This window comes from Ranitomeya variabilis, chromosome 3, assembly GCF_051348905.1.
Source record: "Ranitomeya variabilis isolate aRanVar5 chromosome 3, aRanVar5.hap1, whole genome shotgun sequence".
Lineage (NCBI taxonomy): Eukaryota > Metazoa > Chordata > Amphibia > Anura > Dendrobatidae > Ranitomeya > Ranitomeya variabilis.
The window spans coordinates 507,102,036-507,120,892 of record NC_135234.1 but is presented as its reverse complement, the minus strand read 5'-3'; the positions used below and the strand labels follow the sequence as shown (position 1 = coordinate 507,120,892).

At 45.1% G+C, this 18,857-nt stretch overlaps 1 protein-coding gene across 1 annotated transcript in view; it reads right to left on the bottom strand.

Moving 5' to 3' along the window:
- Positions 1 to 1,737: 1,737 nt before the first annotated feature.
- Positions 1,738 to 18,857, bottom strand: part of GABRA5 (gamma-aminobutyric acid type A receptor subunit alpha5) — a 413,237-nt gene continuing 396,117 nt past the window's right edge. Inside the window, exon 10 of the mRNA XM_077296876.1 lies at positions 1,738 to 2,978. Within this exon, the coding sequence (XP_077152991.1) occupies positions 2,652 to 2,978 (327 nt within the window). The 3' untranslated portion in view covers positions 1,738 to 2,651. The remainder of the gene's footprint in view (positions 2,979 to 18,857) is intronic.

The following is an 18,857-nucleotide window of genomic DNA, read 5'->3' as shown; positions in this document are numbered from 1 at the left end:
GTTATTACTGAGAGCAACCTACATGGCCTAAACATAGTAACATTGGCTACAGCACTTACAAACTTGACTTCTATAAAACCCATCTGTCGATAGTGATGATTTGCGTACCCAAGTGCTTTCAGCATGGCAGAACATTCCTCAAACATTAGTAACCTCGTAACCTCATTGATAGCACGCCAAGGTATGTAAGTGCATGTATTTCTACACTTATACTCAATCCTGAATAAATAGAGATGTTTTGAAAATGTTTCAATTGTTTCATAATTAGTATATTAACATGTCTATAGATCCTGTGATTTCCATAATTCTACAACTTTTGCTTTTTGGTGTTGCAATTTGAATATTGAGGAGCAAATATACTGTGATGAAAACAAGTGTTTGACACACTGCCGATTTTGCAAGTTTTCCCACCTGCAAAGAATGGAGAGGTGTGTAATTTTTACCTTGTGTAAACTTCAACTGTGAGTGACAGAATCTAAAAATAAAAACAGAAAGTTATCTTGTATGATATTTAAATAATTTAATTGCGTTTTACTGCATTTGATCACCTACCAACCAAGCAAGAATTCTGGCTCTCACAGACCTGTTAGTTCTTCTTTAAGAAGCCCTCCTACTCTGCACTCATTACCATTATTAATTGCATGTGTTTGAATTCATTACCTGCATAAAAGACACCTGTCCACACATGCAATCAATCACACTCCAAACTCTCCCCCAAGGCCAAGATCAAAGAGCTGTCTAAGAACACCAGGGACAAAACTGTAGACCTGCACAAGGCGAGGATGGGCTACAAGACCTTAGGCAAGTAAATTGGAGAGAATGCAACAACTGTTGGCACAACAATTAGAAAATGGAAGAAGCACAAGATTACTGTCAACTTCCTTGGTCTGGTGCTGCATGCAATATCTTGAGTCATGGGGTAAGAAGGATTCTTAGAAAGGTCAGGAATCAGGCCAGAACTACAGGGGAGGACCTGGTCAATGACCTGTAAGAGAGCAGGGTCTAGAGTCTCAAACATTACCATTAGTAACACAATACGCCATCATGGATTGAAATCCTACAGGGCACACAAGGTCCCTCTGCTCACATTAGTACATGCTCAGGCCCATTTTGAGTTCAACAATGAGATGAGACCATAATTGAACTTTTTGGTATCAACTTCGCTCGCCGTATTTGGAGGAAGAAGGATGAGTACAATCCCAAGAACATCTTCCTAACCATGAAGAGTTGTGTGGGAAATATCATAATTTGGCGGTGCTTTTCTGCAAAGGGCACAGGATGACTGAACAGTATTGAAGGGAGTATGGATGGGGTCATGTATCACCAGATTTTGGCCAAACACCTCCTTCCCTCAGTAAGAGCATTGAATGCCAGGGCAACTAAGGAGTACCTCCGTAAGAAGCATTTCAAGGTCCTGGAGTGGCCTAGCCAGTCTGCAGACCTGAATCCAATACATAATCTTTGGAGGGAGCTGAAACTCAATGTTGCCCAATGACAGACCCAAAACCTGAAAGATCTGGAGAAGATCTGTATGGAGGAGTGGACCAAAATCCTTGCTGCAAAGTGCAAATTTGGTCAAGAACTACAGGAAATGTGTGACCTCTGTAATTTCAAACAATGGTTTCTGTACCAAATATTAAGTTCTGTTTTTGTATTGCATAAATTACTTATCTTGTGCAATAAAATGCAAATTGATTAGGCAAGAATCATACAATGTGATTTTCTGGATTTTTTTTTAAAGATTTTGTCTCTGACAGTTGAAGTGTACCCCCCCCCCCCCCCCACACACACACACACACACACACATCAATGGAGCTTTTCCCGGTCATGTTTACATGATGTACATTAGTTAGTCAAAATCTATTGTTTAGCTCTCCCATCACCAAAATCTGTAGAAAAATTTGGCACGTACCTTAAAAACATTGTCAAATGGAGTTAACATTTAGGAGTATAACATGTCTGAGAGAAAAAATAGACTATACAAATTTATGGAAATACTGGTCTTTAGGAGAAACATTTATTTAATTGTGGCAAGACAGACCCATGTTTGTCCTAATAAAACTAGATATATACTCTTTTTGAATAACTATTAAGAATACTAAATATGGCTTAAGACCTAAAAGTTCACAGAAATTCCTTACTATATTTCTCCCTTAAGTTTACTCAGTTTTAATCAGTGTCACATTAAAAAGGAGTTTATGGCATCTTAATGGGGTTTTCCAACAATGGTCACCAAGGGGAAGACCTGGGATATAATAATAAAAGTACTCAATTGTTAATTCCGCCTGCCTTTCCAGATCCACAACTGGTCTAAATCTTATATTATTTTATCCTATTTCCCATACTTAGCAAAATGTGCCCGATCTCAGATAATCCCTTTAAGATTGTTGTCTGGAAATTAGATACAACATTTACATAAAATATTATTACATGATTTCAGTTTAAGCAACATAAATAGGACAGGTTTTTGGTGTTATAGTTTTTTCTTTCTTTGAAAAAATAAAAAAATGAGGTAAGACATTCAGATGAACATGAGCCAGTAACTATTCATGCCAAACAAGCAAACGAAAAAGACGTTAAGTATTCCACAAAACAATGTCCTGGATATACTGTATTTCTTTCATTGGTATTGTCAGGTGCAAAGATATGGCTCAGATGTGTATTGGCAATACTTGGGATGATTTAGACGAAGCTGCCCCCTTAACGACAGGTTCCCTGTTCAAATATGTTGCCCAGTACACTAGATTGAAAGTTCCAAACATGACGGGAAAAACTATTCGAGACATTTTGTCAATCTTACTGACACTATTGTAAGTCTTTTTGTTTTCTGGGCACTTATCCTCAACTTTCATATGCAAAGAAGTTGGATTTGAGATGACAGATGAAGTAAGGTCTTTTGAAATATTAGGTGTATAGGTTATTCTTCCTCCTCCATAGGTGTTGATAGGTTTTCTTCCAAGAGATTCTTGCTCTTTTTTCTGTTTGACATAGAAAAATATAGAGAACGAATAAAGAATTAATACAACTTGAAGTTCAAAACATAATGGCTTTTGTAATTGCTTTTTTGAATGAATACCTAAGAGAATTTTAAAGATTTATGATCGCTTTATGCTTAGAATGTCAACCTTCATTGTAAATAAGTCTGCAAATGAACTTTTTTCCTCCAGGCAGCCTCTGGCTGTTAGTCATAGGGGTGCGGTCGGCATGGCTTCAGTCACCGCTCAGTACACAGTGAGAAGTGGCTGTAGCCACGGCCCCGGCACTGACTGACACTCAGCTTTGTACTGATGCACTAGTGATCCAGCTGTCAGTCAGTGACAGGGGCTTGGCTACATGATGTCACTCACTATGTATTGAGTTGTGACTGAAGGCACGCATGCTGATTGAAAGCCCAAGGATGCCTAGAGGATTACAGTTCATTTCCTTCTGGCACGTGGGCTTCCATTTTGGCAGCCGCCCGGCTTCAGTACGCTATTTACCTGCAGATTAACCACGCAGTTTAATAGCATTTTTTGACATGACACGATCCCTTTAAACATGTTTAATAGTGATGAGCAAATACATTTGGCACCATTCGTTACTCGCATGGATAGTACGGAATTCAGGCTATTTGTTACTTGGTGAGTAATTTGCTATTCGCCTCAGTATATTTGAGTGACCTGCCCAGCATGTTTGACACTTTATTTGCAGCCAATGAACATACTGGTCTTGCTTGTCAATCATAGTTATGCTGGTGCCATCTTCGGTGGGGCATTACTGTGATTGGCTGAACTTACAGCATCAGAGGGGATATTTAATGCCTGCTGGTGCTATCTAGCGCACATTGCAGCCGGAAACAGCATGGTGAGAACATGGTGCTGCATAGGGAGAGTGAAAGCAGCAGTTTGTAATCCCAAAAAGATCTTTTAAGAGCTATCGAAGGTGAAGATTAGTTGTTTGTTAGGTGGAGGTAGCGTAGTTGTTCCTCTGTATGGCTGTTTTTCTGAACTGTAATTTGCAGCAATTGCCAAACCAAGCTAAGAAGTGGCAAGAACACTGCCAACCTCAGAACCACAAGCATGCAAAAGCACATGGCAAACAAACACCCCAGTAGGTGGGTGGAATGCCAGATACAAAATCTGTGTCTGAGGGTATGTGCACACGTTCAGATTTTTTTGCGTTTTTTTCGCGTTTTTTCGCGATAAAAACGCTATAAAAACTCATTAAAAACGCATACATTATGCATCCTATCATTTAGAATGCATTCTGCATGTTTTGTGCACATGGTGCGTTTTTTTCCGCGAAAAAAACGCATCGCGGTAAAAAAAGCAGCATGTTCATTAATTTTGCGTTTTTTTCGCGTTTTTCCTGCTATTCTATGCATTGGGGGAAAACGCACAAAAAACGCATAAAAACGCGGTAAAATCGCGGTAAAAACGCATGCGGATTTCTGGCAGAAATGTCCGGTTTTTGTCAGGAAAATTTCTGCCAGAAATCCTGACGTGTGCACATAGCCTGAGGGTGAAACCACTGTCTCTTCCCCTGTGTTATGGCCTTCTCAATCTGCTGTCCAGGAAGCAGGTGCTGATGTCTCCTGCCCACAATCTGCAGATGCACAGACAAAACATGCCATGTGCAGTTCGTTGTCTCAGTGCAGCGTACAGCAGTCCCTGCCCCAGACATTATTATTATTATTATTTATTATTATAGCGCCATTTATTCCATGGCGCTTTACATGTGAGGAGGGGTATACATAATAAAAACAAGTACAATAATCTTGACCGATACAAGTCACAACTGGAACAGGAGGAGAGAGGACCCTGCCCGCGAGGGCTCACAATCTACAAGGGATGGGTGAGGATACAGTAGGTGAGGATAGAGCTGGTCGTGCAGCAGTTTGGTCGATTGGTGGTTACTGCAGGTTGTAGGCTTGTCGGAAGAGGTGGGTCTTCAGGTTCTTTTTGAAGGTTTTGATGGTAGGCGAGAGTCTGATATGTTGTGGTAGAGAGTTCCAGAGTAGGGGGGATGCACGAGAGAAATCTTGTATGCGATTGTGTGAAGAGGAGATAAGAGGGGAGTAGAGAAGGAGGTCTTGTTAGGATCGGAGGTTGCGTGCAGGAAAGTACCGGGAGACGAGGTCACAGATGTATGGAGGAGACAGGGTGTGGATGGCTTTGTATGTCATGGTTAGGCTTTTGTACTGGAGTCTCTGGGTAATGGGGAGCCAGTGAAGGTATTGACAGAGGGGAGAGGCCGGGGAATAGCGGGGGGACAGGTGGATTAGTCGGGCAGCAGAGTTTAGAATAGATTGGAGGGGTGCGAGAGTGTTAGAGGGGAGGCCACAGAGCAGGAGGTTACAGTAGTCGAGGCGGGAGATGATGAGGGCATGGACTAGGGTTTTTGCAGATTCTTGGTTTAGGAATGTACGGATCCGTGAAATATTTTTGAGTTGGAGGCGGCAGGAAGTGGAAAGGGTTTGGATATGTGGTTTGAAGGAGAGATCAGTGTCAAGGATTACCCCAAGACAGCGGGCTTGTGGGACTGGGGAGAGTGGGCAGCCGTTTACTGTAATGGATAGGTTCGTTGGGGAGGTCGCGTGAGATGGGGAAAGATGATGAATTCTGTTTTGTCCATGTTAAGTTTTAGAAATCTAGCGGAGAAGAATGATGAAATAGCGGATAGACATTGAGGGATTCTGGCTAGAAGGGTGGTGATATCTGGTCCAGAGATGTAGATCTGTGTGTCATCAGCATAGAGGTGATACTGAAAGCCGTGAGATTCTATGAGCTGTCCCAGGCCAAAGGTGTAAATGGAGAAGAGCAGGGGCCCTAGAACTGAACCTTGCGGGACTCCGACAGATAGGGGGCGAGGTGAGGAGGTGGTGTGTGAGTGGGAGACGCTGAATGTCCGGTCTGTTAGGTATGATGAGATCCAGGATAGGGCCAAGTCTGTGATGCCAAGGGATTAGAGGGTCTGGAGCAACAGGGAATGGTCCACTGTGTCAAAGGCAGAGGACAGGTCCAGGAGGAGGAGGATAGAGTAGTGCCGCTTGCTCTTGGCGGTTAATAGGTCATTGGTGACCTTAGTTAGGGCAGTTTCAGTGGAGTGGTGTGACCGGAAGCCAGATTGAAAGCGGTCGAAGAGGGAGCAGGAAGTGTCATGGTTCCCAATGGCAAGGGAACGTCAGAGAACTTAAACAACAGACTAGCTCTTGGGTGATGGAATCTCGAGCTGACCGTGAGCTAAACCTACCACACAACTAACAGTGGCCGGGTGGCGTACCTACGTTTTATCCCTAGACGCCTAGCGCCAGCCGGAGGACTAACTAACCCTAATAGAGGAAAAGACAGACCTGGCTTACCTCTAGGGAAATTCCCCCAAAAAGGAGACAGAAGCCCCCCACATATATTGACGGTGAGTTCAGAGGAAAAGACATACGCAGTATGAAGGTAGGTTCAGCAAAGCGAGGTCCGCTTACTAGATAGCAAGAAGATACAATAGGGAACTTCACGGTCAGCTGAAAACCCTATTAAAATACCATCCCGAAATTACTTTAAGACTCATGTGTCAACTCATGACACCGGAGTGGCAATTTCGGCCCACAAGAACTTCCAGCTACAGAAAAATAACATAACTGTGAACTGGAACAAAAATGCAAAACAAACTTAGGACTAAGAGTCCAACTTAGCTGATAGTAGTCTAGAAGCAGGAACATGCAACAGAAAGGCTCTGGTTACATTGATGGCCGGCACTAGAATAACTGAGCAGCAAGGCTAAATAGGATACACCCATATCCTGATGGAAACAGGTGAACAGAGAAAGTGAAGCACACAAGTCCAGTGCCACCAGTGACCACCGGGGGAGCCCAAAAACCAAATTCACAACAAGGAAGATAGATGGGAGGACAGTTCAAGATGGACGTGTTGTTCCAGTAGTTTTGAGGCATAGGGGAGAAGTGATATGGGGCGATAGCTAGATACAGAGGATGGGTCAAGAGAGGGCTTTTTGAGGATAGGTGTGATTGAGGCATGTTTAAAGCTTGAGGGGAAAACACCAGTTGTTAGTGATAGGTTGAAGAGATGGGTTAGGGTTGGGATGAAGATTGTGGTGAGGTTTGGGATGAAGTGGGATGGGATCGGATCAAGTGCGCAGGTGGTGAGATGCGATCTTGAGAGTAGAGTGGAGAGTCTGTCTTCTGTAATGGTGGAGAAGTTGGTTTTAGGGGTGGAGGGCAGGGAAGTCGGGAGGAAGGGTTCTGGGGGTTGTCGACTGAAACTGTCTCTGATGTTCTCAATCTTCTGCTTGAAAAATGAGGCAAAGTCTTCAGCAGAGATGAGTGGGGAGGGAGGAGGCGCTGGGGGGCGGAGGAGAGAATTGAAGGTGTTGAATAACTGTTTGGGGTTGTGGGACAGGGAGGAAATAAGAGATGAGAAGTAGGTTTGTTTTGCTGTGGCGAGTGTGGTCTTGAAGGTAGTGAGGGACTGTTTGAATGCGATGAAGTGCTCATTGGAGTGGGATCTTTTCCATCTCCGCTCTGCAGCCCTGGAAGCTCGCCTCAGTTCTTTGGTCAGGTGGGTGTGCCAAGGCTGTCTGTTGATTTTGTGAGCTTTGGTATGTGTGAGAGGGGCAACCGATTCCAAGGCTACAGCTATTGTGGTGTTGTATAGAGTGGCGGCGTCATCCGCATTGTGTAGGGAGCTTATGTCTGTGAGAGGGAGGAGGGATTCAGAAAGTGAGTGTAGATCAAGGTGTTTAAGATTTCTGCGAGGGTGTGCAAGTTTGTGGGGTGGGGATTGTAGACAGGGAGTGGAGAGGGAAGAGAATGTGAGCAGGCTGTGGTCAGAAAGAGGAAGAGGTGAGTTAGAGAGGTTAGATAGGGAGCAGAGGCGGGTGAAGATGAGATCCAGTGTGTGACCATCTTTGTGAGTGGCTGTAGAAGACCATTGAGCAAGGCCAAAGGAGGAAGTGAGAGATAGAAGTTTAGTGGCAGCAGAGAGGGAAGTGTCAATGGGGATGTTGAAGTTGCCCATGATGATAGTGGGGATGTCAGCGGCGAGGAAATGGAGTAGCCAGGTGGTGAAGTGGTCAAAGAAGGTGGTGGCTGGCCCTGGGGGACGGTAGATGACAGCCAGTTGGAGGTTGGAGGGGGAGTAAATGCGCACGGAGTGCACCTCAAAGGAAGGGAGGGTAACAGAGGGTGGCAGTGGGATTGGGGCGAAGGAGCAGTTATCTGACAGGAGAAAACCAACTCCTCCGCCGTGCTTGCTGTTGGGGCGAGGGGTGTGGGAGAGGTGGAATCCACCATAGGAGAGCGCGGCTGGAGAGGCTGAGTCAGAGGGGGTGAGCCAGGTTTCAGTGATGCCGAGGAAGGAGAGTTTGTTATTGATAAAGAGGTCATGGATAAATGACAGTTTATTGCAGACAGAGCGTGCGTTCCATAGTGCTCCAGGTAGGGAAATTGGGGGAGTGGGGGCTGGATGAATGGGTATGAGGTTACTGTTGTTGCGAAGACGTGTAGAGGATCGTGGCAGGGGATTAGAAATGAGTGTGGGTATGTGATGAGGAGGGCCAGGATTTGGGGATATGTCACCAGCAATGAGGAGCAGCAGACAGAGCGTTAGAAGGTGTGAGCTGGATAGGTCATGATGTGGCCGTGTGTGCCTGGAGAGAAAGGATTGTATGTGGAGGAACAGTTCTGTGGAGGAGGTGAGGTGGCTGGGGAGGATGGAGGAAGAAATAAATATTTCCTTACCGGGTGGAGGGATTGCAGGAGATAGGAAGAAAGAGAGTAGTATGGGGGTGAATGTTAAAACAAACCGGAACATTATAGTAGTTTTCTATTTCTTTACCTTCCAGTCAATTCCTGTCCAATTCTAGTCTAATTCATAGCAGTTAAAAATCTGCAGTTTAAAAGATGCAGTTTCTAAGATGGTCAGACACGTCTGGTCAGACTCATGGCTTTCAATTTATGTGCACCTAAGGGCTCACAGCTGAGAGAGGATGTGGGCGTGTGTGTCCAGAGCACATGTTCACAGTTAAGCCAGGTCATAAAGAGGGGGTGGGGTAGCTTGGCCACTCAGGTATGCAAGGAAGACACGAGAATAGTGAAGTACGTAGGAATAGAAAAAAATGGGTAAGCAAAGCATGCAAGGTGGGAATTATATGCACTTCATATGGAAAGACATAGCAGAGAAAGCTGAGTAGGATAGCAGCATACCAGGTGAGAATTATATGCACTTCATATGGAAAGACATAGCAGAGAAAGCTGAGTAGGATAGCAGCATACCAGGTGAGAATTATATGCACTTCATATGGAAAGACATAGCAGAGAAAGCTGAGTAGGATAGCAGCATACCAGGTGAGAATTATATGCACTTCATATGGAAAGACATAGCAGAGAAAGCTGAGTAGGATAGCAGCATACCAGGTGAGAATTATATGCACTTCATATGGAAAGACATACCAGAGAAAGCTGAGTAGGATAGCAGCATACCTGTGGGTAGACATTTTACAGGAAGCAGAAATATCCACCCATCCACATGCCCAAATGCTAAACACCCACACTGGCAGATTGCTGGCCCTGGAAATGTTGCATTTTCAGCTTGTGGGAACTGGGTCTTTCTGATATCTATTAGCGGTGGCAGCCCCATGGCACTCGATTCCAAGCTGCCACTATTTTTCCTGTTGTGCCGTCCCCGCATTACATAAGCACATGTTATACAAAATCAGCTGTGCTCTGACCAATGCAGTCACAGTGAGTGAAAGTCCACCTAACCACAGACACGTGGATAAGTTCTTGTGGACAGGGATGCTACATTTCCCAGACGGCACTCTGGGTGAACCTGGTGGAGTCTGTGACAGAGTCAGAGGGTGGGACATCACACATCTTACCCATACCAAAAATAGCGGGCCCAACTTCCATCAGGGTTTCAGTCTCCTCGTATTCCAGTTCCTGTCTCTCCTTCTCCTCTACTCATCCTCAGTGGAACTAGCCTCTCCACTACTGTTCAGCTGGCAAGTCTGCAGAACTGCCTTGGCGAAGCAGAATCATGCTCTACTAAAGCTCATTTGTTTAGGTGATAAAGCTCACAACACAGCCGAGCTGTTGAAAGGGATAAAAAACCAGACTGATCAGTGGCTCTTCCCACTGAACCTCCAATCAGGTCTGCTTGTGTGCAATAATGGGTGTAACTTCTTGGCGGCTTTAAAGCTAGGCAAGCTGGTACATGCATGGCCCGCGTGCTCAACTTTGTTGTACATCGGTTTTTAAAAACATACCCTGACTTACTGGACCTACTGGCCAAGGTATGCTGTGTCAGCGCACATTTCCGAAAGTCATCTCAGGCTTTAGCCGCTCTAGCTTTGCTGCAACAGCACTTTAATTTGCCTCATCACAGACTGATTTGTGACCAGCACACTTGTTGGAATTCGACTTTTCATATGTTGGCAAGGCTTAGTGAGCAGCAGAGGGCAGTGTCTGAATTCCAGCTTCTCAATGCCTGTCAGAGTAACACTCAGCCCCCACACATAACAACTACCGAGTGGGTTTGGATTGCTGACTTATGTGAGATTCTTAAAAACTTTGAGTACTGCACCAAGACGTTGAGAGCTGATGACACTATTATCAGTGTAACCATCCCGCTGCTCTGTCTATTAAAATGTTCACTGCAGAATTTCAAATAGGAAGCTTTGAATGCCGAGCAGGTGGCTATGGAGCAAGATTTTGCAGTGGCTGATACCACAAAGCCCAGCCTCACACAATATTCTCAGGCTACATTGAGTGATGATGAGAAACAGGAGGAGGAGGAGGAACAGGAGTTTTTGGTCTGCACTACGGAGGGGACTACCAGTCTCAGCTTCATACCTGTCCAGCATGGATGGCCTGAAGAGGAGGAGGAGGCGATGCATCATGAGGAGGAGAGGATGGTTAGTGCTCTTCCTGGTGGGGACACTGAATGTTTGACTCTTTATAGTCTGCCACACATGGCACAGTTCACGTTGAGATGCCTTTTCAAAGAACCTCGCGTGAAACACATTTTGTCCACCTTGAAATACTTGCCATTTTCAGAGCATGTATGCCAGAGGGCCATTGTGAAAGGCTTGCCTCAGATAATGCAGGCTGGCAGAGGTACCGGCTCTTTTCACCCACAAGGATTATAGGACAGGCCCACACACACCAGGTGCAACTCGGGTGGGGGGAATGTCCACAAACTGGGCCATTTTCATGAAACTGTCACATCAGCAAGGGCAATCTGTAGGTGTAAATATGATGAGATGGCAGAAGTTGACCAAGATGGTGAAGAACCAGAAAATGGCAGCGTCTGATTGCTTCTACCATGGTGCTGAGAAGAAGCATTTTTCCTTCATTATAATGGTGTTTATGCCTTCTGGCAGAATAGGGGTCCACTGGCCATGTTGGAAATATCTGAGCCCACAGCTGAGCTCAGTTAGCCACTCCATTCCCCTTTATAATCTGAGCTCTGTTGCTAATCCTTGCCAGAGCAAGCATTTGCTGCATGGCTTCAGGAGGAAGAGGTGTTCATATGAGAATTAAAGTTGGAGGAGTTATCTGTGACTGCTTTTTGGTTTGCAATTGTAGTAATTCCCTCTCCTTCTCTATTTTGGTTTATTCCCCTACCTCCACCCCCTGATACATTCCTCTGTTATACAGTGGGGAAAGAATGTATTTAGTCAGCCACCAATTGTGCAAGTTCTCCCAATTAGAAAGATGAGAGAGGCCTGTTGACATCATAGGTAGACAACAACTATGAGAGTCAAAATGAGAAAACAAATCCAGAAAAACAAGTTGTCTGATTTGGCAAGATTTATTTTGCAAATTATAGTGGAAAGTAAGTATTTGGTCATTAACAAAAGGTCATCTCACTATTTTGTTATATATTTGTTGGCAATGACAGAGGACAAAAGTTTTCTGTAAGTCTTCACAAGGATGGCACACACTGTTAGTGGTATGTTGGCCCATTCCTCCATGCAGATCTCCTCTAGAGCAGTGATGCTTTGGGCCTGTCACTGGGAAACATGGACTTTCCACTCCCTCCAAAGGATTTCTATGGGGTTGAGATCTGGAGACTGGCTAGGCCACTGCAGGACCTTCATATGCTTCTTATGAAGCCACTCCTTCATTGCCCTTGTGGTGTGCTTGGGATCATTATCATGCTGAAAGACTCATCCACGTTTCACCTTCAATGCCCTTGCATTGGAAGGAGGTTTGCACTTAAAATCTCATGACACATGGCCCCATTCCTTCTTTCATGTACACAGATCAGTAGTCCTGGTCCCTTTTCACAGAAACAGCCCCAAAGCATGATGTTGCCACCCCCATGCCTCAAAGTAGGTATGGTATTCTTTGGATTCAAATCAGCATTCTGTCTCCAAACACGAGTTTTGTTTCTACCAAACAGTTCTACTTTGGTTTCATCAGACCATATGACATTCTCCCAATACTCTTCTGGATAATCCAAATATTTTCTAGCAAACTTCAGACGGGCCCGTACATGTATTGGCTTAAGCAGGGGGACAAGTCTGGCACTGCAGGATCTGAGTCCCTGGTGGCGTAGTGTGTTACTGATGGTAGCTTTTCTTACTGTAGTCCCAGCTCTATGCAGGTCATTCATTTTTGCACACCATTCTTGTGATCATTTTGACCCCAGGGGGTGAGATCTTGCATAGAAACCCAGATCGAGGGAGATTATCAGTAGTCTTATATGTCTTCCATTTTCTTATTATTGCTCCCACAGTTGATTTAATCACACCAAGCTGCTTGCCTATTGCAGATTCAGTCTTTCCAGCTTGGTGCAGGGCCACGATTTTATTTCTGGTGTCCTTTGACAGCTCTTTGGTCTTCACCATAGTGGAGTTTGGAGTGTGCCTGTTTAACCCCTTCCTGACCTGTGACACAGCGTATGCGTCATGAAAGTCGGTGCCAATCCAACCTGTGACGCATATGCTGTGTCACAGAATGATCGCGTCCCTGCAGGTTGGGTGAAAGGGTTAACTCCAATTTCACCCGCCTACAGGGACAGGGGGAGTGGTACTTCAGCCCGGGGGGTGACTTCACCCCCCCGTGGCTACGATCACTTTGATTGGCTGTTGAAAGTGAAACAGCCAATCAGAGCAATTTGTAATATTTCCCCTATGAAAAGTGGTGAAATATTACAATCCAGCCATAACCGATGCTGCAATGTCATCGACCATGGCTGGAAACCCTGATCTGCCCCCCCAGCGCCACTGATTACCTCCCCAGTCCTCCAATATGTCCCGTATGCCCCTCCATCCTCCTGTCTGCTCCCCCCATGCTCTGATCCACTACCCCGTGCTCCGATCCACCCCCCGTGCTCCGATCCCACCCCCTCATACTTACCGAGCCTCCCAGTGTCCCACCATCTTCTCCATGGGCGCCGCCATCTTCCAAAATGGCGGGCGCATGCGCAGTGCGCCCACCGAATCTGCCTGTCAGCAGATTTGTTCCAGGTACATTTTGATCACTGTGATAAAACCTATCACAGTGATCAAAATAAAAAAAATAGTAAATTAACCCCCTTTATCACCCCTATAGGTAGGGACAATAATAAAGTAAAGAAAATGTTTTTTTATTTTTTTTTCCACTAGGGTTAGGGTTAGGGTTAGGGCTAGGGTTAGGGCAAAGGATAGAATTAGGGTTAGAACTAGGGTTAGGGTTAGAATTAGGCTGTGCACACGGTGCAGATTTGGCTGCGGATTTGGCTGCGGATTGGCCGCTGCAGATTCATAGCAGTTTTCCATCAGGTTTACAGTACCATGTAAACCTATGGAAACCAAATCCGCTGTGCCCATGGTGTGGAAAATACCACATGGAAACGCTGTGATGATTTTTCATTTTCACGGCTCTGCATTGTAAACTTCTGTGAAGCATTTTGGGGTTCAAAGTGCTCACCACATATCTAGAAAAGTTCCTTGGGGGGTCTAGTTTCCAAAATGGGGTCACTTGTGGGGGTTTCTACTGTTTAGGCACATCAGGGGCTCTGCAAACGTAACATGATGCCCGCAGACCATTCCATCAAAGTCTGCATTCCAAAACATCACTACTTCCCTTCCGAGCCCCAACGTGTGCCCAAACAGTGGTTCCCCCCACATATGGGGTATCAGCGTACTCAGGACAAACTGGACAACAACTTTTGGGGTCCAATTTCTCCTATTACTCTTGTGAAAATAAAAAATTGTGGGCTAAAAAATACTTTTTTAGGAAAGAAAAATTATTTTTTTTATTTTCACAGCTCTGCGTTATAAACTTCTGTGAAGCACTTGGGGGTTTAAAGTGGTCACTGCACATCGAGATAAGTTCCTTGGGAGGTATAGTTTCCAAAATGGGGTCACTTGTGGGGGAGCTCCAGTGTTTAGGCACACAGGGGCTCTCCAAATGCGACATGGTGTCCGCTAACAATTGGAGCAAATTTTTCATTAAAAAAGTCAAATGGCGCTCCTTCCCTTCCGAGCCCTGCCGTGTGCCCAAACAGTGGTTTACCCCCACATATAAGGTATCAGTGTACTCAGGAGAAATTGCCCAAAAAAATTTAGGATCCATTTTATCCTGTTGCCCATGTGGAAATGAACAAATTGAGGCTAAAAAAAATTTTGGGGTGAAAAAAAAGTACTTTTTCATTTTTACGGATCAATTTGTGAAGCACCTGTGGGTTCAAAGTGCTCACTATGCATCTAGGTAAGTTCCTTGGGGGGTCTAGTTTCCAAAATGGGGTCACATGTGGGGGAGCTCCAATGTTTAGGCACACAGGGGCTCTCCAAACACGACTTGGTGTCCGCTAAAGATTGAAGCCAATTTTTCATTGAAAAAGTCAAATGGCACTCCTTCCCTTCCGAGCCCTGTCGTGTGCCCAAACAGTGGTTCCCCCAACATATGGGGTATCGGCGTACTCAGGACAAATTGTACAATAACTTTTGGTGTCCAGTTTCTCTTTTTACCCTTGGGAAAATAAAAGAATTGTTGCTAAAAATCATTTTTGTGACTAAAAAGTTAAATGTTCATTTTTCCTTCCATGTTGCTTCTGCTGCTGTGAAGCACCTGAAGGGTTAATAAACTTCTTGAATGTGGTTTTGAGTACCTTGAGGGGTGCAGTTTTTAGAATGGTGTCACTTTTGGGTATTTTCAGCCATATAGACTCCTCAAACTGACTTCAAATGTGAGGTGGTCCCTAAAAAAATAGTTTTGTAAATTTCATTGTAAAAATGAGAAATCGCTGGTCAAATTTTAACCCTTATAACTTCCTAGCAAAAAAAAAATAGTTTCCAAAATTGTGCTGACGTAAAGAAGACATGTGGGTAATGTTATTTATTAACTATTTTGTGTCACATAACTCTCTCGTTTAACAGAATAAAAATTCAAAAGTTGAAAATTGCGAAATTTTCAAAATTTTAGCCAAATTTCCATTTTTTTCACAAATAAACACAAAAATTATTGACCTAAATATAGCAGTAACATGAAGCCCAATATGTCTTGAAAAAACAATCTCAGAACCGCTAGGATACGTTGAAGCGTTCCTGAGTTATTACCTCATAAAGCGACACTGGTCAGAATTGCAAAAAACGGCCAGGTCATTAAGGTCAATATAGGCTGGGTCATGAAGGGGTTAAGGTTGTGGACAGGTGTCTTTTATACTGATAACAAGTTCAAACAGGTGTCATTACTACAGGTAATGGGTGGAGGATAGAGGAGCCTCTTAAAAAAAAGTTACAGATCTGTGAGAGCCAGAAATCTTCCATGTTTTGAGGTGAGCAAATACTTATTTTCCACCGTAATTTGATTTGATTTTCTGGATTTGTTTTCTCATCTTGACTCTCATAGTTGTGGTGTGCCTATGATGTCAATTACAGACCTCTCATCTTTTTAAGTGGGAGAACTTGCACAATTGATGGCTGACTAAATACTTTCTTCCCCACTGTATGTAAGTATTTTGTATGTTTGGAGTTTTCTTTTAACTCTTGTTTGTGTTGCCTTGTTTGTTGGGTTGTGTACTACGGTGCACAATACTGCCCCTCTTCCCTGGGTAGGGGAAGAGAACAGGCAGAGGGCTGACTCAGGAGCTAAGGCAAGGTTGGAGGCCCCAACATCTTCACCTTCAGAAATATCCCAAGGGAATAGAGTGAGCTAGGGCACTCCCTAGTGTTAGGGACAGCTGCGTCATGACATTCATGGAAGGAGCCCATGGTCCCAGGTCACCCAACAGCTGTATTATGAAATTAGCTCTGACTGTAACCACTTTTCCTGATCCATTAGGGAACCAATCACTGCTGTGACAGGGCAACTGTGGCAGCTCAGTCTGTAGGTGGTATATTTACACATGGTGGTTTTGCAGCACCCTAACACATTTGGTATGGGACTCTCTTCTCTCAGGCAGACCATAATGGAGCCCAAGATCGCTTTGCCTGACATGTTCTCTAGGGGCATGACACGTTTGTTGTGTTTTGGGAGGCCTGTAAACTGTACTTCAGGTAGTGTCCGGTGTCCTCAAGTACAGAGGAACAATGTGTGGGGATAGTTATCTCATTCCTCCAAGGGGAGCCCTAAGTATGGGCATTTTCTGTCTCTCTCTTAGCTGAGTCCACACTGTGCCAACTTCAGCAAGGAGATGAGTATTGCTTTCAGTTATGGAGGTGGGCCACAGACACTAAGTGGAATGACCCCGCACTCGGTAGTCAGTTCTGTGAAGGGCTTACAGTAAGGGTGTAGGATGCTTTACCTCTGTATGAGACTCCCATCTCCCTTGCGGAAGCCATGTCTCTGGCGATCCGGGTTGATTACTGTCTTTGTCAGAGACATAGGGAGTCACCTCTGTGTGAGGGAGGTCCGGGGTCAAGTGAGGTTGGTACTGGGCCAACGGAGGAATCCATGCAGGTGAGTGCAGCAGTTCACTCTGGTAATCTGCCTGTTGTCCAGTGTAAAGGGTGTGTTCCTATTGTGGTAAAAAGGGCCATTGCTGGGCACATGTCGTTCCTGACCAATAAGTAAACAACTGCCATGAAAACTAGGTAGCCCGGGTTGCAGGGAGGTTAGCAACCCAGGTGTCCTCATCACCTCCATGGGTAAGACACAGTTTTTCCTACCAGCTGTAATCAAACTGGGTGGGTTTAAGGTGGATGTGTCTGCATTTCTGGACAATGGGATGGGGTTCAATTTGATCAATGCTGTCTAGACCCATACCCATAATCACCAACGACTCCACCCCTTGGGACAGGGGCATGTTACTCAAGTCATCTGAGACTTATGGCATCAGGTAGGGGTCATGCACTCTGAGGTGATAGACTGTTATGTGCTAGAGGGTCTGCCCTCATCTGTGGTACTGGTACTTCCTTGGCCCACTCTGCATTGTCCTGTGATAGATTGGCAGACTCGGGAGGTAGTAAAATGGAGTGTGTATTGTCAAGGACACTGCTTGGGTAACCGCATTGCTAGGGTGGATACCCAGTCTGTGTCAAGTTACTTATCGAATTTTTGAGACGTATTCTTTGAGCAGGGGTGCCAACAACTTCCTCCGCATCATCCTTATGATTGCGCCATAAATATCATCCCTGCTGCCAAGCTGCCTAAAAGCAAACTCTATAATATCTCTGGTCCAGAGAGACAGGCCATGAAGTACTACATTGCGGAAGGCCTGGCTAAAGGTCATATCAGACCATCCTCATCCCCCGTTGCCGCAGGGTTTTTTTGTAAAGAAAAAAGATAGGGGTTACGCCCATGCTTGGATTTCTTCAAACTTATCTGCTCCCTCTTATTCCTGATTTCTTTAATCAGAGCGTAGGGGCAAAGTGGTTCTCAAAGATGGACCTCAGTGGGGCATATAACCTCATTCGCATTAAAGAGGGGGTGGAAGTGGAAGACAGCCTTCAATATACCTGAAGGACATTATGAGAACCTGGGGATGCCTTTTAGGTTGACAAGTGCACCCGCCATCTTTCAACACTTAATAAATGACATTTTTAGTCACCTGGCAGGCAGGTTCTTGGTTATCTATCTTGATAATATTAATTTATTCACCTGAAAATGAGTCACATCAGGTACATGTCAGGCATGTCTTACATATACTCAGAGACAATAAGTTATATGTCAAACCCGAGAAGTGTATGTTCTCGGTTGAGAAGTTCCCTTTCATAGTATATGTGTTATCATCCACTGGCTTTCGAATGGTCTGGCAAAAGTCCAGGCGGTATTGGATTGGGATCGTCCAGAGGATTTGAAGGCATTGCAAAGGTTTTTAGGTTTCACCAACTACTACCATAAACTCATAAAAAACTTTTCGATTGCAGCCAGGGGCGCCGCTATCATGAGGCAAGTTGAGCCCTTTGCCTCAGGCGGCAGTCGTCCCTGAAAGATGGGGCGGCAGAGCGGCGGTCAGAACATGTGGTGCCAACTCTCCATAATCCCTGACATTTGCTGGTAGAGTGTGACTAGTGTGGTGTGCGCGCCCCTGCTCACAACCCACAACCTAATGTCATCCCCGAACAGAGTTTGTCCGGACTGGAAGGTGACTGTAACGGTGCTGGCCAGCGCTTGCAGAGAAGTAGAGTAAGTAAACATGATCTCCCACCCGCGTACTGCCTGCTGCACGACCCTGTCACTCACCGGGGGTCTGCAGGGCTCTGTTGTGTGTCTGTGTGTGTGCAGAGTCTGCCTTTGAAGTCTTGTTATCTAAGCACTATATGGCCACTTCCCTCCACCCACCCCCACTTCACCAAACTGCCTCCCTCATGGACTCATCTTAGGTGATATTCTTTCCATTCCGCAGCAGTCCTTACGTGGAGATACAGACCCCGCAGGTCCCACCACACGAGACATATACACAGCGCAGAGCTGAGATACATTACGGATAGAG